At 39.4% G+C, this 24,184-nt stretch overlaps 1 protein-coding gene across 2 annotated transcripts; it reads right to left on the bottom strand.

The window, feature by feature from the left end:
* Positions 1-1,599: 1,599 nt before the first annotated feature.
* Positions 1,600-24,125, bottom strand: CDKN3 (cyclin dependent kinase inhibitor 3). 2 transcript variants are annotated; one of them, XM_047737356.1, is made up of 8 exons: positions 23,973-24,125; positions 14,824-14,906; positions 13,465-13,520; positions 12,907-12,951; positions 9,943-10,165; positions 5,297-5,328; positions 3,520-3,623; positions 1,600-1,830 (listed from the first exon to the last, which is right to left on the bottom strand). In XM_047737356.1, the coding sequence occupies exons 1-8, from the start codon at positions 23,979-23,981 to the stop codon at positions 1,744-1,746; spliced, it is 639 nt and encodes a 212-aa protein (XP_047593312.1). In that variant the 5' UTR covers positions 23,982-24,125; the 3' UTR covers positions 1,600-1,743. The 2 variants fall into 2 exon arrangements, with proteins under 2 accessions (XP_047593312.1, XP_047593313.1); XM_047737357.1 differs by lacking the exon at positions 12,907-12,951.
* Between the last annotated feature and the right edge of the window lie 59 nt (positions 24,126-24,184).

Here is a 24,184-nt window from a genome sequence, read left to right as displayed (position 1 = left end):
TTCAGTAGCTAACTCTGGCTTGTGTGTAACCAGGACTCTAGGTTGTCTCTCTGCCTTCTCTCCCCCATTGTTTTGAGGGAGGTCTATCCTACAGGTTTGGTAGAGAAAATACTTTTCCAATAGTGTGAAATTACATTTTTTTTTGAATAGTGCCATTCCATGTTTCTCTGTTAATGAAATAATTGATGTTTTCCTTTGACGCTTAGTATTAAAGTTGTTAAGCATTTTAAACATGGAAGACTTAACTAGCATTTGCAGTAAAAACGAGAGAAGGATCCACTTTGAAAGTTCAGTTGATTATTAAAGGATTTGGTTAATCCATGCCAATAGCTTCCCTCTACTTTCTTAAGTGTTCATGAATAAGCTTTATATTCATATTAAGAGAAAGCAGTGTAAGATTTGGTAATGTCAGTTTCAGTACTGTGATTTTTAAATTGTATTTGGTACTGAAACTGTGAGGGAGGTCTGTTATTGCAGGCTGTACTTATTTAAAAAAATTTTCCGCTGTAACTTTTGGCATTTATTATCTTAGATAAGAAACCGCTAGTTTAAATATTCAGATACTAGTGGGCTATGTGTTTCTCCCATCTTCCTTCGTATTCTTATAAAATCTCAAATTCCTGAAGTAATGTATATATGAAAGTATTAAAATACTGATTTTATATTATGGAACATACTGGTTCTCTGGTCTGAAGATCCCAAACAGCACCAGTAATTGTTTTAAAGTTTTCCCCAGTGAAGTTAAAGTAGTTCATCAGCAGCAAGAAGACTGTGAGACAAAAGAGAACTTTTGGCAATTACATGGTTATTCAAAAACAAAGTTTTGATGTGGTGCCATTTACTTTATCTTGTGTGGAAGTGCCTGTGACCCTTGGTTCACCTTTGTGATCACCAGCAGCCAAGGGACTGCTGTGTGTGGCACTGAAGCCACCGATGCCGGATGAAACATGTTGTCTACAGTGCTGACTGCTCAACATTACAGTTGGAAGACAAAAAGACATTCCGTAGCATGGGGTGAGGTGAAGGAGCGAGAGAATTGGAGACTGTTAATCTGTGGATAAGTGCTTTCTTACATAAATGTGAAAGAGGGATTAAATTCATTGCATGTAGTTCCTAGGGTTAAAAAAAAAAAAAAATAGAATGCTCTAGGAACAGAGCAGCTATCTGACCCAGTGAATTCCTCTTACCTGAAAATGTTCTAGCAAATGCTGGCTAAACAAACACCTGTTGGGGATGATCCAGCATTGGGTGGGAGGTGACCAGATGAATCATAGGATCGCTCACACTTTGTGTCTATGAAGTAGAAAAAATCATGGGAGGAAATGTGGGAGGAATAGAGGGTGAAAGTTACTTGATTTTAGCTTGGGTATTCAAACCAATTTTTATGCTTATTACCATGTCATGTTCCACCGGTAGTTACACATAGTAAAAGGAGGTAAAAGTGTGGTAAATAATAAAAGTAGGCAGTCAGATATTTTTCCATATGCTTGTTTCAGCATTACTTCCAGGTAAAATATTCCAGAGAAGCCAGTTCATTTCTAAAAAGGAAAATTGTATAGCAATTTTTTGATTTACAAGAGATGAGAGACACAATCAGGATTTGTCAATAAAAACTTTAGAATTATCTGCACATAAACATTTACATTTGGGTTGGTGACACTGGTAAGTTTCATTTCCATACAAATTATGTTAAATAGCTCTTAAATTTCAGACATGGTCATATATATGTTATTTGAAATTCTTTTATCTAGATACAGATCTTGATAATGAATCTCTTGATGATAGATGTGCAGCTAGTTTGTCCCGAAACTCATGAAGATAATTATATTGCTGAAAAAAGTAAAGATAATTGAAATATATTGTAGAAATCTAGTTAGCAGAGTAGTCACAATACTAGTAGGAATCAGGAATCAAAAAATAATTGCTAAGTACAGTTCTACATCCTTTTGGATAAGGAAGTGTTTGCCTTATGAGAAGTTTTCCCTTTTAATAAAGCTGCATATAGTGTGAAGAAACTTGCTTTAAAAGTCAGAAGGTAACATGCAATACACATGAATGTTTTATAAATCTGTAAAATCCTTTTACTGGCAGCAGCAAATTAAAATTAAAAATAATATGTGAAGGCATTCTTTTTGCTAATGTATTTTCCTCTGGGGTATAAGTAGGGAGGAGAGGGTACTTTCTATAGCAATTAACAATGGTATATTTCAAGAAAATCTATTTCTTAATTTATGGAAGCCCTAGATTGCTGCTTCTTGTGATGATACAATCCATTTGGAACAATGTTCATAGTAAATCTATTAAAAACACGAATCTTAACAGATAAGTGAAATAAAACTTTAAATAATTTATTTGGAGTTTTAATAGTTTTCTGGAGGATATTCTTATTCTGCCAATAATCTCATTTTTTAAAGTTACCGGGAAGTTGAAATTGCCTCCTACAGCTCTAATCAGCACAGAAATGGGAAAGCCTGTCTGCTAGAGAGTGCTGAGGTGATCAGCAGACAGCCCATATAATGTGGGCTCAATTTGCTCCAAAATTAAAGATGTAAAACACACAGTCGGATATGTTTGAGCATTTGGTTTTGTTTCAGAGGGAGACCTGAAAACTTCTTGAATTTGAAGGATCCCTGGATCTTAAGAGATAAGAAGGGGAATTCTGTTTTCAGAACCTGTACAGTGAAGTGGATCCTGTATGGATTGTTTTGAATGACCTGAGTTAAGCCCCGAGAATCAGACTGCTTGGTGAATTTGTCAGTTACTGTAATAATTCACATTCATGGCCCTTCCATAGACCCCTGACCCTGGGAAGATGGACTCAAGCCCAGGAAGCCCCTGAAGGCCAGGACTCTTGTGCCTGATCTGATTTAGTTCTAATGCTGAGAACAGTGTACGTGGGAAAGGAAGGCAAATTGGCTTTACAAATCTAGAAATAAAGTGAAATCTGCAGGATCTTTCAGGAACATTAATACAAAATAATATCCTTGGGGCACTGCTACCGTAGAGATTTTTAAGTGTTAAGGGGAAAGTAAATGCGAAGTTGTCATTTTAGTTATCCACAGCAAAGGATAATTAGCATAGCTTTGTGGGTTTTTTTTTTTTTTTTTTTTTGTATTGTAGTCATTCATTAGCCTTTGTTAACTGTTTTGGTGATAGGAGAGGATCTTCACTAAAGATCTTTCTGGCCAAGAAACTACCAAGTTTATAGGAATACTTTCATTTGGAAAAGTTAAATAAATATTAAAAATTTCCCAATTTTTCCAAATAAGAGGATTCATTCTGAGACTGAATGGGCAAAAACTGAACAGTGGTAGATCCTGCAAGAGTAAACTGGAAAGGTCATATTTTTCATTAGCTTGTTAGAAACACGGTGAACTTCTTCAGACATTCAGGTTATATTTAAATGTAAGCAGGTGATATACGACTAACAGAATGCTTTGGGTTTTCATTGCCCTCTTGATGACGGGACTCCACTGTGTCTATAACCTTCCCTAAACCAGGAACACGCAGCCTCCTTACCTTGATCGTCTGTATTGCTCCAGACCCTCGCAGGTCTCTCAGGCTGTCGATGGCTTGCTGTGGTGAAACTGTGTCAGACAGGTAGAGGAGGAGACAAGCGGCCACTAATGGAACACGTTAGGAAAATAGTATATTATTAATTAATGATAAGGTAGAGTGTTGCATATTTAATTAGACTTCTGCTGGTGCAGAAGATGGAGTTTAGTGTCATTGTGCAAAATGGATGAAAAGACTTCTAGCATGTATTTTTGACAGTTAAATTATGATTTTAAATGACTGTGGTTGAGTTGAAGTTTAAACTGGCTTCATTCTTTATTGAGCTCTATTTAATATACCATAGAATTCATTCAGTTAAAGTGCACCATTCAGTGGATTTTAGTGTATTCACAGATGGGTGCAGCCATCACCACAGTCCATTTTAGAACCTTTTCATCCCCTCAAAAAGAAACCCTGTCCCCTCTTGTCATCATCCCCCTGCCCCCGTCACCCTGCCCTAAGCAACCATTAATCTGCTTTTTATGGATTTACCTAATCTAGATATTTTATATAAATGCAATCATATGTGTGCTTGTGTGACTGGCTTCTTAGGATAACGTTTTCAAGATGCAAACCTATTGTGACGTGTCACTACTTCATTCCTTTTTATGGATGAGTAATATCCCATTGTATGGATGGACATTCTGTTTATCCATTGTCAGTTGATGGGCATTTAGGCTGGCTCCATTTGTTGGCTCTTGTGAATAATGCTGCTATAAATGTTCTCGGACAAGTTTTTGTGTAGACGCGCTTCTGCTTGTTTTGGGCAGGACTTGCTGGGGCACATGGTGACTCTGTGTTTAACTGTTTGAGGAAGTACTGCCAGACCATTGTCCAAAGCAGCTGCACCATTTCACATTCTCTCCCGCAGTGTATGGAAGTTCCAATTTCTCCACATCCCAGTGGATTTTTTCCATTATTTGGATAATAGGCATCCTAATGGGTATTGAGTGGTACCGCTTTGTGGTTTTGATTTGCATTTCCGTGATGACTCATGATGTTAGACATCTTTTCATGTCCTTAATGGTCATTTGTATATTTGGTTTGGAGAAATATCTATTCAGATCCTTTGCCCATTTTTTAAATTGGGTTGTCTTTTTATTATTGAGATGTAAGAGTTCTTTTTATATTCTAGGTAAGCCCCTTATCAGATATATGATTTGTAAATATTTTTTCCCATTCTGTGAATTCTCTTTTTATTTTGATAATTTCCTTAGGAGCATAGAAGTTTTTAATTTTGATACTGTCCAACATTAAAAGGATTAACTGTTACTCCAGTATGCCACTTTGTTAACTATTTTTCTTCCTAACACATTTTTAAAAAAGTGAACAGTAAGTGCATGAAGTAATTCACTTTGGTTTTCATACTTATGATGGATATTATTTAGAATTTGCTGTCAGTATCATAACACCTGCATAGGGAAAACATTGGAAAACAAAAACCACAAGAATGCAGGTGCTAGGACTGCACTATATACACTATATATATACTATATACACTATAAGGTGTATATTATGTTTTGCAGAATCCTTCAAAACAATGTTGAAAATACTTCCCATTCGCACTCTAGCTTTCTAGAGAAGATCAAATTAAGGACCTTAAATAATTCCTTAAGTCTTAGCAGATTTATATTTTTTTGGTCTCATTTTAATACAAAGTGAGCATATGGCCCAGAAACTGATACTTTTGCCTACTTTGAGGATAAAGAAAAATACTGAATAATGAAAACACATTTCTTACCAAGACAAGATCTCCCAAGTCCTCCATAACAGCTGAAAGGGAAGCACAGTTTTGAATATTGTGTTCTCCTTCTACCCCACCAATTAGAACTGAAGACCTGCTCTTTCTGCCCTCTCTTTCTAATAGTGCCTACTAGCACAGCGCCTGGCACACAGAGGTTAATAAGTTTTTTTTTTTAATTTTATTTGTTTATTTGACCGAGAGAGATCACAAGTAGGCAGAGAGGTAGGCAGAGAGAGAAAGGCGGGTGAGTGGGAAGCAGGCTCCCTGCTGAGCAGAGAGCCCGATGCGGGATTCAATCCCAGGACCCTGAGATCATGACCTGATCTGAAGGCAGAGGTTTAACCCACTGAGCCACCCAGGTGCCCCAATAAGAATTTTTTAATTAACCAAGAGCAGGGTGTACTTATTTATTTGTTGGGAGGTATTCTGAACACCTCTAGTGGTCAATGCAGGCAGGGCCTTTTCATCGACCTCTTAAACACCAGGATCCACATCCGGGAAGTAGAATATGTTACTAAATAGAAATCAGACTATTTTGACCAACTGCCAGTTTGTTTTCCTCTGTCTAAACAAAACCATGGTTATGGAACAAGTCCATGTGATGACTCTTCATTGCCTAAAAAGAGTACAGAGGTGGTGTGTAACAGAGGTTTGGAGGCTGGGTTCTAGAGCCCCACTGTCTGGGGCTGAACGGTGAATCTGTCATTATGACATGCGTGAACCTAAGCAAGTGATTTAACCTCTCTGGGCCTCAGCCCTATCACCTAAAAAATGGTGACAGCCACAGTACCCGCATCATAGTTAGGACTGAATGAGGTAACTAAATTTGTAAAGGGCTTGCAACAGAGCTTGGCACAGAGTAAAAAGTCAATACATGTTTGGTGCTCTAGTCTAGCCCTGTGAAGAAATCAGCAGTACTGCAGAACTGGATTTTCCAGAAAAAAATCATGATTAAACCTCCAAGCAACAAAACCATTCATCCCAATTACTTTTGAAGATGCTTAAAAAATGTGTTACACAATTCCTAACTTTTTTTTTTTAAAGATTTTTATTTATCTATTTGACAAAAATCACAAGTAGGCAGAGAGAGAGATTGGAGGAAGCAGGCTCCCTGCCAAGCAGAGAGCCTGATGTGGGGCTCGATCCCAGGACCCTGGGATCATGACCTAAGCTGAAGGCAAAGGCTTTAACCCACTGAGCCACCCAGGCGCCCTACAATTCCTAACTTTTTAAGAGGGTTTATTGAACCTAAAGTAGTGCCGACAACTTCTCAGGACCATGAATGAGCGTGGGGTACCGTAGATGAAGCCAGGAGAGGATGTGAGCCACAGACCAAGCAGATACTGGCTCCTAGAGTAGTCACAAGTTTGCTTTATACGAAGTGTCCCAGATAGAGGCCCGTTTCAGAGATGAGGATCTACCATAGGAAGGTAGAGACGGGCACTTCAGTGTTTCTCTGCAAGGTGAATACTTCCTCATACCTTTATCTTTCCTCCTCTGATTCCTGCTTCATCCTTCAAAATCTAGCTCAAATGGCCTTTTCTGAACTGCGTTTGTGCCCCCATGAAAGCTCTCACTGCCCTTTGTGCTGCTTTGCGTATATCTTGTGTGAGTCTTCTGCACCTATGTGGTTGTGCTGTTAGCATGGGCTCCTTGAGGGCGGGGAGTGGACCTCACAGTGCCTGTTTTGTATTCATAATGTATGGTACACTGTGGGTGTTATGGGTTGAATTGTAGCCGCATAAAGGTGTGTTGAAGTCCTAATCCCCGGTACTGTGAAAGTGACCTTTTCTAGAAATAGTGTCTTTGCAGATGTAATTAAGTTAAGATGAGATCATAGGGGTAGACCCTAATGCAATATGACTGGTGTCCTTTTTTTTTTTTTAAGATTTATTTATTTATTTGTGAGAGAGAGAGAGCACAGGCAGTGGGGAGGAATATAGGGAAAAGCAGACTCTGCTGAGTAGGGAGCCCAATGCAGGATTCGATCCCAGGACCCCAGGATCATGACCTGAGCTGAAGGCAGATGCTTAACTGACTGAGCCACCAAGGTCCCTGACTGGTATCCTTATAAGAGGAAATGCTCCAGGAAGACACAGCAACACAGAGAGAAGCCTGTCATGACAGAGGCAGAGATTGGAGTGATGCAGCTGTGAACCAAGGAATGCTAAAGAGTGACGGCCACCACCAGAAGCTAGGAAGAGACAAGGAAGGATTCTACCAGAGTCTCAGAGGGCATATGGTCCTGTTGACACCTTGATTTTGGACTTCTACCTTCAGAACTGGGGGAGAGAAAATTTCTGTTGTCCTAAGGTACCCACTTTGTAGTACTTTGTTACAATAGTGCTAGGAAACAGCATAGTACAGTAGGCAAGCAGTTTCGCTGATTTTATAAAGGAATAAAAATGCACAGGGAGAATCAATGGGATAACACCAGCAGTCAACAAAATGGTAGAAAAAAATTTTACCAGACCCAGTTTCTGAGGCATAAACTGTAGAGCCATCTAGCAATGGAAGCACTCAAAGATGGCAGAATGGATAGAAAATTAGTCTATCTGTAGAACACCTTCAAAAGCTCTAAGATGATGAAAATTTCTAGTCAACAGATGCTTTATTTTATGGGAGCCAGAAGCATTCAACCTATGTAACCATCTTTCCATCCTGTTTGTATTCTGTTCGAACATCAGACAGCATTTGGTGTGCTAGAACCCATTCAAGTAAAATTCATTAAATTTCACTAATCTGAGCTAGTTTGATCTCTAGAAACTTTTCAGTAGAGGCTGTTTTCAAGGATGTATTAAAAAAAAAAAAAAAAGAGGAGCACCTGGGTGGCTCAGTCATTAAGTGTCTGCCTTCGACTCAGGTCATGGTCCCAGAGTCCTGGGATCAAGCCCCACATCAGACTCCTAGCTCAGTGGGGAGCCTGCTTCTCCTTCTCCCATTACCCCTGCTTGTATTCCTTCTCTTTCTGTCTCTCTCTGTCAAATAAATAAAATCTTAAAAAATTAAAATTAAAATTAAAAAAAAATCTCAGGGCTTCCTCCTCTCTCTCTCTCTCTCTCTCTGCCTGCCTCTCTGCCTACTTGTGATCTTTGTCTGTAAACAAATAAATAAAATCTAAAAAAAAAAAAAAAAAAAAAAAAAATCTCAGAACTGATTTGAAAAATGGGTCCCCAAATTGAAAAATATTTTTTGCAAGCCACATGTAATTATCTAATGCTATTTTACTTAGACTTATTAGATAATTTAGTATAGACAACTTTATTCTAAAATTTTGCTTTATAATTAGTAAAGCAATTAATAATTGCTTATAATTGTAGATTACGCTTTTCTCTAGAGAAAGGCTGGAAACTGTAGAATGTAGGATGGTGTCCAGTTCTCTGTACATTAGAGTTCATTTCAGCCACAGTGTGTGTCCCCAAAGCCCCATGCACTACTTTGTTCACCTTGGTAATGGGAACTGTGGGCACAGGGCCCCCCAGCTCTAGGTCTATGGAGAAGCTGGCTGGGCTCGCCCTTTCCCTTGGTGCCATGAGACTACCTGGTTATTTGGTATAGTCTGCATACTTTCTAGTTCAGAGCTTTTTTTTTTTTTAGGGCTTTTGAGGTATCAAACTATTTAATACTCTATCTTGTTCCAGGAAGGATTAAGCAATTTATTAGGATACAAAAAGTACAAAAATCACAGAACCTCTGCTGTGTGTCTCACTGCAGGCAGAGCATCTACTGCGTTATCCACAGCCTCACTTCTAATCTTTGTACTGCTACTGTCTACTGCTGATTGGCACTCCCTTTTTCCTTTCTCCAAGCTACTTTTCTCCTCTCGCCCCCCCCCCCCGCTTAGCTCATTTTATTTTGTTTTAAATTTCCATACCAGCAGCTTGTGCATAGCCATCAATAAACAATGAGAGTACCTCTTTTGGTCTGGTGGCAAATTGATATCATCAAGTACAATTTTACAGTCATATTATTAAGATTGCTCATTGCTTATGATTTCTTTGCTAATTTTAAAAAACTGACCTTTTTTCCCCTCAAGATTTTTTATTTATTCATTTGAGAGAGAGAGAAAGCAAGTGGAAGGGAAGGTCAGAGGGACAGGGATAAGCAGATTCCCCACTGAGCAGGGAGCCTGATGCAGGGCTCGATCCCAGGACCCTGGGATCATGACCTGAGATGAAGGCAGATTCTTAACTACATAAGCCACTCAGTGGCCCCCCATGCTGACTTCTTTTTTTTTTTTTTTTTTTTTTGGTAGTTAGAAGCAACTAAGCCACTGAAAGGCTGACCAGTGAGTGAGTAAGGGTATCATAAGAATGATGCCCCATCTTTTTTGGAAGGAAAAGGGACCCAAAATTATAAGTAATGCTCTAAGGCAAAAAGAAAGAATAAAAAGCCTGTAAATCTGTTCCGAAAATTTCCAAATCTACTCATCTATTGTTCTTACCCTTCAAAAGGACTAATGGCAAATATCTGAGTGCTTGCCCTGTAGCAGACATTATGCGAGTACCTGCCATGCTTTATCTCCTTTTGATCCTTTCACCAAACTGTAAGGTAGGTAGTAAGTGAATAAGGATGCAATAACTAGAAAAATCTTTCTGACTGGGGCATTTCTCATGTTATTTATGGAGAAAAGAATAACGTACTGTATTAAGGTTTTTCGGTTATTTTTAAGGCAGGTTGCAAGCTCCTCCATTATTTCACAGCAGCTGGTTATGTCAGGAGTCCCTCCATCTGGAATTGGATGATGATGAGTGATAAATCCATACTGATGGTAGAGATCCAAAAGGTTTGGGACTCTGTATTTTGACAGTTCTCCTCTGGTGCAGAAAACAAATATGTCTTGTATACCATAGCTCTTTAGTTCTTCTGCCAATAAACCAAGATACGGATACACATGTACAAAATATTACAAATTTAAATGCAGTCAAGACAGAGGATGTGGTGTTAAATTTCTTAAGCCAAACTAAAGTAAATAACAAATGATAATCTAAAATTTGAAACACTTATTAATAATCTAAAACAATATTGATCTGTCTTCAAAGAAGGGTAAAAATCAAGTCACTAAGCACAGAACAGGAATTGGAAACACCTGGACCAAAAGGTGATTAAAATTAATCACCTTAATAATAAAATCATACTATAATATAATAATCATAATTATATTATAATAGGATAATAGCATTATAATATAGTGATTATATTATCATATTATAATAATTATATATTTATAATATTATAATGACTTACTAATTCAAAATGTTTTAAACTGAATTTTAAGATGAGTCAAGTATATTGCTGTTCTTGAAAAAAATATTTTTTTCCATATGGCTTTAAAAATGAATTTAAAAACATCTGCTATTTCAAAATAACCTCTTGTGAAAAAACAAAAGCATATTTCTTTCCCATTTCCTTCTCCCAAAATCCATGTTTGCTATTTTCCTCCCTCTGCTGTTTTGTTTTACCCTAAGCATTGTATGTAAAATCTCCTGAATGCCCAGGCTGCCTGAGCTCATGTTCTCTTTTATATTTGTACTGTGTCTTGCCACCATGCATTTCATTTTATGGACTAGGTCTCTATGAAATAAAACGTTAACTATGCTAGAATTAGGAGACTTAGCTAATTTCACTATAATGAATATGAACCAAGCAATAGTACTATAGGTCATTCTATGCACTAAAACATTCTCATGGCAATATTCACTCTAGAGTCTTATGTTCAAAATGAATAATTCTGGCTGATCTCAGCCTCCTCTCTCTCTCTGCTAAATCCAGGGACTAATTTAACGAAGCGTCTTTTATCATGAACCTCCAGATTTGTACTTGAAATGTGGCTAGTCCAAATTGAGATGTATCCTAAGTATAAAATACATATCTGATCTCAAAGATCAAGTACAAAAAAATCTGTATCTCATTAATAATTTGTTTTAGGCTTAAGACCATTAAAATGAAACTATTTAGGCTCTGTTAGGCTAAATAAAATATATCAAGTTAATTTCATCTGTTTTTACTTTTTTAATATGGCAGCTAGAAAATGTAAAGTTACACACGTGGCTTCTATCTGTGACTCCGGACAGTGCTGCTTTAGTTAATACTATTATGTTTTCATACTTCTAAAAGAATTAAAACTGAAGTCTGCATACTTAACCATTTTTAAGAGTAGGTGATTTTCTCTTTGACTCTTGCACACAATGGATAATTTCTATTACACAGTGGTTTTCAAACTTTCCTAGAAAGGACTCTGAGGAGGGAACCATAGGGGTTGATGCAGGGAGAGTCTAGGTCTCTCCCACCAGACTGTCATCTTTTATACTTTGGATTCCATTTAAGATCTCACTGGAAAACAAAAGGTTTGGTAAAATATTGGAAACCCCATTTATAGAAGATACTAAATGAATAGGGCTTTCCAAAATGTGCAAGACTGGTTCTTGAACCAGTGATTTTCATTATAGTTTGCCTATAACCTAAATGTTCTCCAAATAAAAACTCCCTACCATGGCAGGTATATCTAACTCAGAGAATCTTTACAAGTAATTCAAGAGTCAACTAATCTTTTAGCCTCTGTAAGTCTTTTTTGGTAGGTAAGGAATAAATTAGAGAAAGCAAATTAATAAATTGATATCCCAAAATACCCAGGAAAAAACTTTAATATTTAAAAAATTTATACCAGTCAGAATCAAGATGTGTGTGTGTGTGTGTGTGCGCGCGCGTGCACGCACGCATGCACACACGCATGCACACATGTGTGTGTTTATTTATATTTATTTTGGTATATTATGGGGACATTGGTAGGACTATTAGCCTTGAGATATTCCAGGCCAACCAGGATAAAATGTTTTGAAAATCCAAGTTTTTTTAGTTCCATGGAATATGTAAATTCCAAATTGGGGTGGGTTATCAGGATATTTGTGGGGTGAACATCCTTGAACCGGGGAAGATCAGACCCTATTCCATCTTTCCTACCCAGATGCTAGCTCTCTAAATTTCCTACCCAGGATGGACAATTTCAGTACTACTTCTGGGTTCTTGGCTCAGGCTTATTTCTACATCACAAGCATGTCTGTAAAGGACAATATGTTAAAAGATCTGGGCAGTGAAATGGCAGTTTTCTATTTACATACTTTCTTCCCTCTAACTTACACATTTTAAACTCAAATGCAATTTCTTTTTTTTTAAAATTAATTAATTTATTTGACAGAGAGAGATCACAAGCAAGCAGAGAGGCAGGCAGAGAGAGAGGAGGAAACAGGCTCCCTGCTGAGCAGAGAGCCCGATGCGGGGCTCGATCCCAGGACTCTGAGGTCACGACCCAAGCCGAAGGCAGCGGCTTAACCCACTGAGCCACCCAGGCGCCCCTCAAATGCAATTTCTATGTGTAACTACAATGATCAGTGAAAAGCGATGCTGTATTTAGTAAATGAGGAGTTAGTTCTCTGTGCCCTTTGCAAATATCTCTTTGTGTGTCAGAATAAGTCTACAGTTTGAAATTATGAAATAACAAACATATTTCATATACTGAACAGAGACTAGCGTTTGTTCTTTTTGACAAAGAGATTTTCAGTGTTATTAAGGAAAAAACAATTAATATGGTTGTTTCATGTTATACCTACCTGTGTCTTTTTGGATATTTCTTCTAACATTTTTAAATTTACAACCTATAAGCAGTAATAAGGCAAGTGAAAAAGTCAGTTTTTGGTCACATATAACAATATATTTAAACACATACACAGTTACTTTACAAGATCATACCTCTATGATCATTTATATGTTTCAATTTCATTTTGAGTGTGGATTTCAATTTCTTATATTCCTAGGAATATAACTGAACGGATTCATAGACCCCAGGTGAAGGAGCTCCTATTCCATAGAGTCTTTTTTCTGTGTCCTTTCTGTAACAAGTACCTGCCTGTTGCCCTCAGCCGCACCTTGTACCCCAATGCTAAAGTTTTTTTTAAAGATAGGTAATCAGAAATGCAGAACTGTGAATGGGTCTGGAAGGGTTGAAGAGTGATTTCTGTTCTTTTAGCTAGAGCCCACATGAGGGCATCCTAAAGTGAGTTCTCCAGGCTGATGATCTAGGAAATTCTCTTCTTGCTCAGTACAATGATGTATTAGCTGATTAAAGGTTATCTTAAGTATCAACAGAAGTCAACCGTAGTGTTACCTACCTGGAAGAGCACATAAACCAAGAAACTGAGAACAATTCACTCGTGACAGGGGTAGCCTGAAAAGAATAAAACTTTAAGTTTACTTCAGTTTTTAAAAAGTTGTAAGTGGAAACTCAGTTCAAGAAATGGGTGCTTCATCGCTTCTCAGCCTTTTGGCTAAGATCAAGTGAAGAAATGCGTGCTTGGCATGGAACAAGGGTGTTTTAAAGTTTTACTGCAGTCACAAAACAAAAATGCGTATGCAAATATAATAGTATAAAACATATTTAAGTTACCCTGTGGTATGTTATCTGAGATATTTTGCATTAGTAATCTTGGGGACTTGTCTAGAAAATGACCTTCTGATGATTTCATCCCCAGCATTCATTCTCCATTACTATTTAAAGATTTCTTTGTAGGACTTCCTTAAATAGATATAATTTCATATGATAAAAATTGCAGGTCATTCCTTGTTGTAATGGATTTTGGTTCAAATAAAATAATTTCAAGAAACCATATTCCCAGTTTGCAGTACTCAGGGAGAGAGCAGATAAAGGCTAGCTTGGTCTATAAGACAGAAGATGAATTTAGAAGAAAACAGGGGGCATTGTATAAATACCACGTAACTCTGAAAATTAGATGAGTTTTTGGGTTTTAAAGGGGGTAGTGTAAGGGGAAATGAAAGATAATTGCTATTTGATGACAGAACAAAAGGAACTTTGGAGGTAACACACTCTTTTTCTCTTCCTATGGTTGGAAATGGTGTTTTCTTAGAGAGATTATTATAATTACAGGGATGAGAGAAAGCATTGATTATTGTAGAGATTCTGGTGTAATAAATCACTGCCAAGATTTGGAAGTTGATTCTATATAGAAACATTTGCTTTTGCTATTTTATCTATGGTAACATGGCATTTATCTTTAGTCAGTGTCTGCTAATAGATGCATTATTGTGGCAAGTAGTTCTAGGATTTGACTAAATGATAAACAATTAAATATCTCATCCTATGTTCGGTATATTGTTCTTTTGTCATAAAAGAATAAGTAAGGTTTGGGTACTAAATTGCAGATATGCTGATCCTGTCTCAAGTCCTTACTTGTTTCTACTATGGTTTTCTGAATGCATGAAGAATTGACTTCCTCCTCTGCCCATCCCCCATCCAAAAGAAAAGTCTTCTTCTATCATAGACAGTAAATAAATCATGGAGTTAGAGGATCCCTTAAAGATCAGAATTACCCAATCCTCAGAAGAGAATCACTAAATATTTTCAAAATGTGGACTACACTATCTACACGGACTATGATCAAATAATCAAATAATTAAATAATCAAATAATTTAGCTCATCATTGATCAGAAATGATCATTGATCAGAACATACCATGATATCTGAATTGGAGTCTGTTCATCTTCAATAGGCTCTTCGTCTGATGAGTCAAACTCGCTTGTTTGCAATGAACTAGGCTTCAAAAGAAATCAGTTATGTTAAATAACTGTAAAGAAGAGTACATATGTATAAGCTGATCCTTGCTTAAACACACACTGAATGCATATTTGCAATTTATTCAACTTGGAATATCAGAATGATCAGCGATATAAATACTAAATTACTGAGTTTACCATCCTATTAATAATTATAGTGTTCTGTAGTGGAAAGAGAGTTGCACTGGGAAAAACCAGGATCCTGGTTTTGGCTCTGCCACTTACTGTATAATCTCGGACAAGCAACCTCAGTTTATTCTGGGTTTCCGTTTTCTACAACTATAAACTGAGGAGACCTATTTGTTAATTCACAAACACTTCTTAAACACCTTCATTTGCCAAGGTCTGGAGATGCAAAGATCCATAAAATAAAAAAAACTTCAGTACAGTTGGAGAGATGTGTGCATAGATTAGAAAATAAAGTTATAAGTGCTAAAATGGAAGCATAAACTATGCATTTTATTTATTTATTTATTTATTTTTTTCTTGATTAATTTTTTATTTTTTCAGCATAACAGTATTCATTATTTTTGCACCACACCCAGTGCTCCATGCAATCCGTGCCCTCTACCATACCCACCACCTGGTGCCCCCAACCTCCCACCCCCCACCCCTTCAAAATTCTCAGATCGTTTTTCAGAGTCCATAGTCTCTCATGGTTCACCTCCCCTTCCAATTTCCCTCAACTCCCTTCTCCTCTCCATCTCCCCTTGTCCTCCATGCTATTTGTTATGCTCCACAAATAAGTGAAACCATATGATAATTGACTCTCTCTGCTTGACTTATTTCACTCAGCATCATCTCTTCCAGTCCCATCCATGTTGCTACAAAACTTGGGATTTCATCCTTTCTTTTTTCTTTTTCTTTTTTTTTTTTTTTTACAGCTTTATAAACATATATTTTTATCCCCAGGGGTACAGGTCTGCGAATCGCCAGGTTTACACACTTCACAGCACTCACCATAGCACATACCCTCCCCAATATCCATAACCCCACCCCCCTCTCCCAACCCCCTCCCCCCATCAACCCTCAGTTTGTTTTGTGAATTAAGAGTCACTTATGGTTTGTCTCCCTCCCAATCCCATCTTGTTTCATTTACTCTTCTCCTACCCCCTCAACCCCCCATGTTGCATCTCCTCTCCCTTATATCAGGGAGATCATATGATAGTTGTCTTTCTCCGATTGACTTATTTCGCTAAGCATGATACCCTCTAGTTCCATCCACGTCGTCACAAATGGCAAGATTTCATTTCTTTTGATGGCTACATAGTATTCCATTGTGTATATATACCACATCTTCTTTATCCATTCGTCTGTAGATGGACATCTAGGTTCTTTCCATAGTTTGGCTATTGTAGACATTGCTGCTATAAACATTCGGGTGCACGTGCCCCTTCGGATCACTACGTTTGTATCTTTAGGGTAAATACCCAGCAGTGCAATTGCAGGGTCATAGGTAGTTCTATTTTCAACATTTTGAGGAACCTCCATGCTGTTTTCCAGAGTGGTTGCACCAACTTGCATTCCCACCAACAGTGTAGGAGGGTTCCCCTTTCTCTGCATCCTCGCCAGCATCTGTCATTTCCTGACTTGTTAATTTTAGCCATTCTGACTGGTGTGAGGTGATATCTCACTGTGGTTTTGATTTGTATTTCCCTGATGCCGAGTGATGTGGAGCACTTTTTCATGTGTCTGTTGGCCATCTGGATGTCTTCTTTGCAGAAATGTCTGTTCATGTCCTCTGCCCATTTCTTGATTGGATTATTTGTTCTTTGGGTGTTGAGTTTGCTAAGTTCTTTATAGATTTTGGACACTAGCCCTTTATCTGATATGTCATTTGCAAATATCTTCTCCCATTCTGTCAGTTGTCTTTTGGTTTTGTTAACTGTTTCCTTTGCTGTGCAAAAGCTTTTGATCTTGATAAAATCCCAAAAGTTCATTTTTGCCCTTGCTTCCCTTGCCTTTGAGGATGTTCCTAGGAAGATGTTGCTGCGGCTGAGGTCGAAGAGGTTGCTGCCTGTGTTCTCCTCGAGGATTTTGATGGATTCCTTTCTCACATTGAGATCCTTCATCCATTTTGAGTCTATTTTCGTGTGTGGTGTAAGGAAATGATCCAATTTCATTTTTCTGCATGTGGCTGTCCAATTTTCCCAACACCATTTATTGAAGAGGCTGTCTTTTTTCCATTGGACATTCTTTCCTGCTTTGTCAAAGATGAGTTGACCATAGAGTTGAGGGTCCATTTCTGGGCTCTCTATTCTGTTCCATTGATCTATGTGTCTGTTTTTGTGCCAGTACCATGCTGTCTTGATGATGACAGCTTTGTAATAGAGCTTGAAGTCCGGAATTGTGATGCCACCAACTTTGGCTTTCTTTTTCAATATTTCTTTGGCTATTCGAGGTCTTTTCTGGTTCCATATAAATTTTAGGATTATTTGTTCCATTTCTTTGAAAAAAATGGATGGTACTTTGATAGGAATTGCATTAAATGTATAGATTGCTTTAGGTAGCATAGACATTTTCACAATATTTATTCTTCCAATCCAGGAGCATGGGACATTTTTCCATTTCTTTGTGTCTTCCTCAATTTCTTTCATGAGTACTTTATAGTTTTCTGAGTATAGATTCTTAGTCTCTTTGGTTAGGTTTATTCCTAGGTATCTTATAGTTTTGGGTGCAATTGTAAATGGGATGGACTCCTTAATTTCTCTTTCTTCTGTCTTGTTGTTGGTGTAGAGAAATGCAACTGATTTCTGTGCATTGATTTTATATCCTGACACTTTACTGAATTCCTGTACAAGTTCTAGCAGTTTTGGAGTGGAGTCTTTTGGGTTTTCCACATATAGTATCATATCATCTGCAAAGAGTGATAGTTTGACTTCTTCTTTGCCGATTTGGATGCCTTTAATTTCCTTTTGTTGTCTGATTGCTGAGGCTAGGACTTCTAGTACTATGTTGAATAGCAGTGGTGATAACGGACATCCCTGCCGTGTTCCTGACCTTAGCGGAAAAGCTTTCAGTTTTTCTCCATTGAGAATGATATTTGCGGTGGGTTTTTCATAGATGGCTTTGGTAATATTGAGGTATGTACCGTCTATCCCTACACTTTGAAGAGTTTTGATCAGGAAGGGATGCTGTACTTTGTCAAATGCTTTTTCAGCATCTATGGAGAGTATCATATGGTTCTTGTTCTTTCTTTTATTAATGTGTTGTATCACATTGATTGATTTGCGGATGTTGAACCAGCCCTGCAGCCCTGGAATAAATCCCACTTGGTCGTGGTGAATAATCCTTTTAATGTACTGTTGAATCCTATTGGCTAGTATTTTGGCGAGAATTTTTGCATCTGTGTTCATCAAGGATATTGGTCTGTAGTTTTTTTTGTTGGGATCCTTGTCTGGTTTTGGGATCAAGGTGATGCTGGCCTCATAAAATGAGTTTGGAAGTTTTCCTTCTATTTCTATTTTTTGGAACAGTTTCAGGAGAATAGGAATTAGTTCTTCTTTAAATGTTTGGTAGAATTCCCCCGGGAAGCCATCTGGCCCTGGGCTTTTGTTTGTTTGGAGATTTTTGATGACTGTTTCAATCTCCTTACTGGTTATGGGTCTGTTCAGGCTTTCTATTTCTTCCTGGTTCAGTTGTGGTAGTTTATATGTCTCTAGGAATGCATCCATTTCTTCCAGATTGTCCAATTTGTTGGCGTAGAGTTGCTCATAGTATGTTCTTATAATTGTCTGTATTTCTTTGGTGTTCGTTGTGATCTCTCCTCTTTCATTCATGATTTTATTTGAGTCCTGTCTCTTTTCTTTTTGATAAGTCTGGCCAGGGGTTTATCGATCTTATTAATTCTTTCAAAGAACCAGCTCCTAGTTTCGTTGATTTGTTCTATTGTTTTTTTGGTTTCTATTTCATTGATTTCTGCTCTAATCTTTATGATTTCTCTTCTCCTGCTGGGTTTAGGCTTTCTTTCTTGTTCTTTCTCCAGCTCCTTTAGGTGTAGGGTTAGGTTGTGTACCTGAGACCTTTCTTGTTTCTTGAGAAAGGCTTGTACCGCTATATATTTTCCTCTCAGGACTGCCTTTGTTGTGTCCCACAGATTTTGAATCGTTGTGTTTTCATTATCATTTGTTTCCATAAATTTTTTCAATTCTTCTTTAATTTCCTGGTTGACCCATTCATTCTTTAGAAGGATGCTGTTTAGTCTCCATGTATTTGGGTTCTTTCCAAATTTCCTCTTGTGATTGAGTTCTAGCTTCAGAGCATTGTGGTCTGAAAATATGCAGGGAGTGATCCCAATCTTTTGATACCGGTTGAGACTTGATTTAGGACCAAGAATGTGATCTATTCTGGAGAAATGTTCCATGTGCACTAGAGAAGAATGTGTATTCTGTTGCTTTAGGATGAAATGTTCTGAATATATCTGTGATGTCCATCTGGTCCAGTGTGTCATTTAAGGCCTTGATTTCCTTGTTGATCTTTTGCTTGGATGATCTGTCCATTTCAGTGAGGGGAGTGTTAAAATCCCCTACTATTATTGTACTCTTGTTGATGTGTTTCTTTGATTTTGTTATTAATTGGTTTATATAGTTGGCTGCTCCCACGTTAGGGGCATAGATATTTAAAATTGTTAGATCTTCTTGTTGGACAGTTCCTTTGAGTATGATAGAGTGTCCTTCCTCATCTCTTATTATAGTCTTTGGCTTAAAATCTAATTGATCTGATATAAGGATTGCCACTCCTGCTTTCTTCTGATGTCCATTAGCATGGTAAATTCTTTTCCACCCCCTCACTTTAAATCTGGAGGTGTCTTCGGGTTTAAGATGAGTTTCTTGTAGGCAACATATAGATGGGTTTTGTTTTTTTATCCATTCTGATACCCTGTGTCTTTTGATTGGGGCATTTAGCCCATTAACATTCAGGGTAAGTATTGAGAGATATGAATTTAGTGCCATTGTATTGCCTGTAAGGTGACTGTTATTGTATATTGTCTCTGTTTCTTTCTGATCTACTACTTTTAGGGTCTCTCTTTGCTTAGAGGACCCCTTTCAATATTTCCTGTAGAGCTTGTTTGGTATTTGCAAATTCTTTCAGTTTTTGTTTGTCCTGGAAGCTTTTAATCTCTCCTTCTATTTTCAATGATAGCCTAGCTGGATATAGTATTCTTGGCTGCATGTTTTTCTCATTTAGTACTGTGAATATATCATGCCAGCTCTTTCTGGCCTGCCAGGTCTCTGTGGATAAGTCTGCTGCCAATCTAATATTTTTACCATTGTACGTGACAGACCTCTTTTCCCGGGCTCCTTTCAGGATCTTTTCTTTGTCACTAAGACTTGTAAATTTTACTATTAGGTGATGGGGTGTGGACCTATTCTTATTGATCTTGAGGGGGGTTCTTTGAACCTCTTGAATTTTGATGCTTGTTCCCTTTGCCATATTGGGGAAATTCTCTCCAATAATTCTCTCCAATATACCTTCTGCTCCCCTCTCTGTTTCCTCTTCTTCTGGAATCCCAATTATTCTAATGTTGTTTCGTCTTATGGTGTCACTTATCTCTCGAATTCTCCCCTCGTGGTCCAGTAGCTGTTTGTCCCTCTTTTGCTCAGCTTCTTTATTCTCTGTCATTTGGTCTTCTATATCGCTAAATCTTTCTTCTGCCTCATTTATCCTAGCAGTGAGAGCCTCCATTTTTGATTGCACCTCATTAATAGCTTTTTTGATTTCAACTTGGTTAGATTTTAGTTCTTTTATTTCTCCAGAAAGGGCTTTTATATCTCCCAAGAGGGTTTCTCTAATATCTTCCATGCCTTTTTCAAGCCCGGCTAGAACCTTGAGAATCGTCATTCTGAACTCTATATCTGACATATTACCAATGTCTGTATTGATTAGGTCCCTAGCCTTTGGTACTGCCTCTTGTTCTTTTTTTTGTTGTGAATTTTTCCGCTTTGTCATTTTGTCCAGATAAGAGTTTATGAAGGAGCAAGTAAAATACTAAAAGGGTGGCAACAACCCCAGGAAAATATGCTTTAGCCAAATCAGAAGAGATCCCAAATCGTGAGGGGGGAGAAAGGGGATAAAAATGGGTTCAAAAAGAAAAAAAAAAAAGAAAGAAACTATTTAAAAAAAGAAAGCCGATAAAGAAAAAATATGAAAAGAGGAATATATATATATATATATTAGATAAACTATTTAAAAAAAACGTTAAAAAAGAAAACGGTAAAAGTTAAAAAAAAATTTAGCAGAAGAAGAGAAAAAGAAAAAAAAATTGAAAAAGAAAAAAAAATTAAATTAACTGCAAGGCTAAAAAATCATGGGGAGAAAGCCATGCGTTCCGTGCTTTGCTTTCTTCTCCTCTGGAATTCTGCTGCTCTCCTTGGTATTGAAACAGCTCTCCTGGGTAGGTGAACTTGGTCCTGGCTGGGTTTCCCGTTGATCTTCTGGGGGAGGGGCCTGTTGTAGTGATTCTCAAGCGTCTTTGCCCCAGGCGGAGTTGCACCGCCCTTACCCGGGGCCGCGCTGAGTAGCTGAGTAATCCGCTCGGGTTTGCTTTCGGGAGCTTTTGTTCCCTGAGCGCTTTCCGTAGAGTTCCGGAGGATGGGAATGAAGATGGCGGCCTCCTGGTCTCCGGCCTGAGGAGCCGATAGCCCGGGGCCCCACTCCTCAGTGCGCCCCCAGAGAACAGCACCCAATGACTCCTGTCACCCTGGCCTCCGGCCGCGCTCCGAGCTGGCCGAGCCTGCGACCGGTCCAAGGCAACCTGGAGCTGAGAGTCACTCCTCGGCTCTGTCTCTGCAGCCGGCTTCCCCGTTCTAATACTGGTAAGCTCTGCGACACTCAGACACCCCCGATCCTTCTGCGACCCTGTGGGACCTGAGGCCGCGCTGTCCCCGCCTGGGCTTCACCCCAGTTAAGCCTCCGGAGCGATGTCCCTCAGTGGAACAGACTTTTAAAAGTCCTGATTTTGCTCCGTTGCTCCGCCGCTCGCCAGCCCCTCCCCCCGCGGTCTATCTTCCCGTCGCTTTGGATTCACTTCTCCGCCAGTCCTACCTTGCAGAAAGTGGTTGATTTTCTGTTTCTAGAATTGCTGTTCTTCTTCTCTTCAATCTCCCGTTGGATTTGTAGGTGTTTGCAATCTTTAGATAAGCTATTTAGCTGATCTCCCGCTACCGAAGTAGTCTCAGCCTGCTACTTCTCCGCCATCTTGACTCCTCCCCCCATTTTATTTATTTTTAAAGATTTTTTTTTTCATTTGATGGGGAGGAGGGAAAGAGAGAGCACAAACACAAGCAGGGGGAGCGGCAGGCAGAGGGAGAGGGAGAAGCAGATTCCCCGCTGAGCAAGGAGCCTGATGTGGGGCTCATCCCAGGACCCTGAGATCATGACCTGAGCCAAAGACAGATGCTTAACCAACTGAGTGACTGCTTAGAGAGGCAGAGAAAATTTCAGAGGAGATAAATTAGCTGGGTTTTGAAGGACAAGCAGTAAGTTTTTAGGCAGATAAGGAAGAAGTTAAGGCAATAAAGGCAAAAGGAGAAAGAACTTGTTTTCAGGAACTGTGACATCAGAGCCGAGGTGATGAAGCCAGATAAGTAGTTTTAACTACCCCCATCTCTCAAAAAACAACCCCAATATGGCCTAGTAGTTTGGTTAATGGGGGGTGGACGGGTAGAATATCATACCCTCAACTTTGTGAGTTACTGGACTAGAGAGATCGAGATGGACTTTGTGTAAGGATCTAAGAAGTTGGAACTCAATCCTGTAGGCATAATTTCTACATAAGAGTCAGTTGTTTAATAGGACCAATTTAAAAAAAACACACACCTTTCTTATTATTTTCAAGTTGGAGCCACTGGAGAGATAAAACAGTGGAGAGGCAAATGGAGATTAATGTTAGTTTTATTACTGAGTGTCAAAGGGAGAATGTGGCTTTAAAAGTCAAGTGGGCCCATCAACTCTTCTCTCCAGAATTGGACTTACCTACCCAATCATGGGCAGCAGTGAACAACACACTGCAGAGAGAAGAAAGGGTTCTGCTATTTTGTTCAGCTCCTCCCAGTTTGGGAGATCAGATCTCTTGCTCTGTCCCTTCAGGGAACAAGGGGGAAAGGAGGCCAGGAGTGAAGGACAGAGGACGCCCCTCCACAAGGAAACAAGGGGATTAGCAAGGGTAACCAGCTAATGTGCTTTCTAGCTCTGAAGCTATACTCTAGAACGGTCTTGTTTGTTACGACAAGATCACATTGCAGAGCCATTTAGGCTATGGATGTGAGTTGCTTTGGATCTCTTTGCGTTATTATTACTATCAACTCAAATGAAGGTCCTTTAATATTCCATAGGTTGTCACCCCTGGTTGACAGGTGATTGAGTCGGGTGGGACCTCAGCTCCTTGCGTCTGTTTTTCCTTTCCCTTTAAAGCAGTTTTGACGATTCAAGATTTTCAGAGTATGGCTCCTTCACTAGGCTCTCCCAGCCAGGTTAACAAATCCTAACAGAGTCAGACGTTTCTTCTCCCCCAGGTCCAGAGATTCTGAACCCCAGAAAGGCACGCAGTGCCAGTTGGCCCCGGGGGATGGTGACGCGCCCACAAACGGGGGTTGGCAAAGATCTTTCCTCGAGTTTTCCCCATCTGCGGTGAGGACTGCTCACCAGGGGCGCGCGGGGCATCCCCGGACATCCTTTGGGGCTGGGTATGAGGCAGACTGATAACACTGAGACCTCTCAGCTCTCCGTGCCTCAGTTTCTTCCGTAAAACCGGATTCAGCCCTCTCTGGCAGGGCTGTCGTGAGGCTTAGGAGACTCCGCAGGCAGCAGTACCCAGCCGGAGCACAACAGGTGCACAGCGAATGTCTGTCGTCCCCATGTCGCCACCAACCCTGTTCCTTCTCAGTCATCGCTCTCCCCCGTCCAGGGAAGCGCCACCTCCCCGACCCAGGACGGTTACAGGGCGAGTCAGGCCGCGACCAGGCCTGGGTTGTCCCCAGGCCCGAGAACTGGCCTCGGAGCCGCTTCCGTCCCTGTGGCATCGCTCGTCCAAGCCTCGGCCCGACTCACCGGCTTCATCGCTGGCAGCCCCGGGTCCTGACCTGCTGCCGCCTCTCTCCAGCAGCACCGGCGTCCCAGCTAGCGCCCCGCCCCGAGCCCGCCCCTTCGCTCAGCTCATTGGTAGATCCTTCTGGGAGGTGGAGCGCGGCGTCTTCTAGGAGCCAATCAGACTCTCTCCCTGTTTTTTCCTCCGCCCCCGAGTGCCTGGGCTCGGCCTTTAA

The sequence above is a fragment of the Lutra lutra genome, chromosome 7, assembly GCF_902655055.1.
Source record: "Lutra lutra chromosome 7, mLutLut1.2, whole genome shotgun sequence".
Lineage (NCBI taxonomy): Eukaryota > Metazoa > Chordata > Mammalia > Carnivora > Mustelidae > Lutra > Lutra lutra.
Note: the sequence above shows the minus strand (reverse complement) of the source record. Positions and strands in the feature narration are given on the sequence as shown.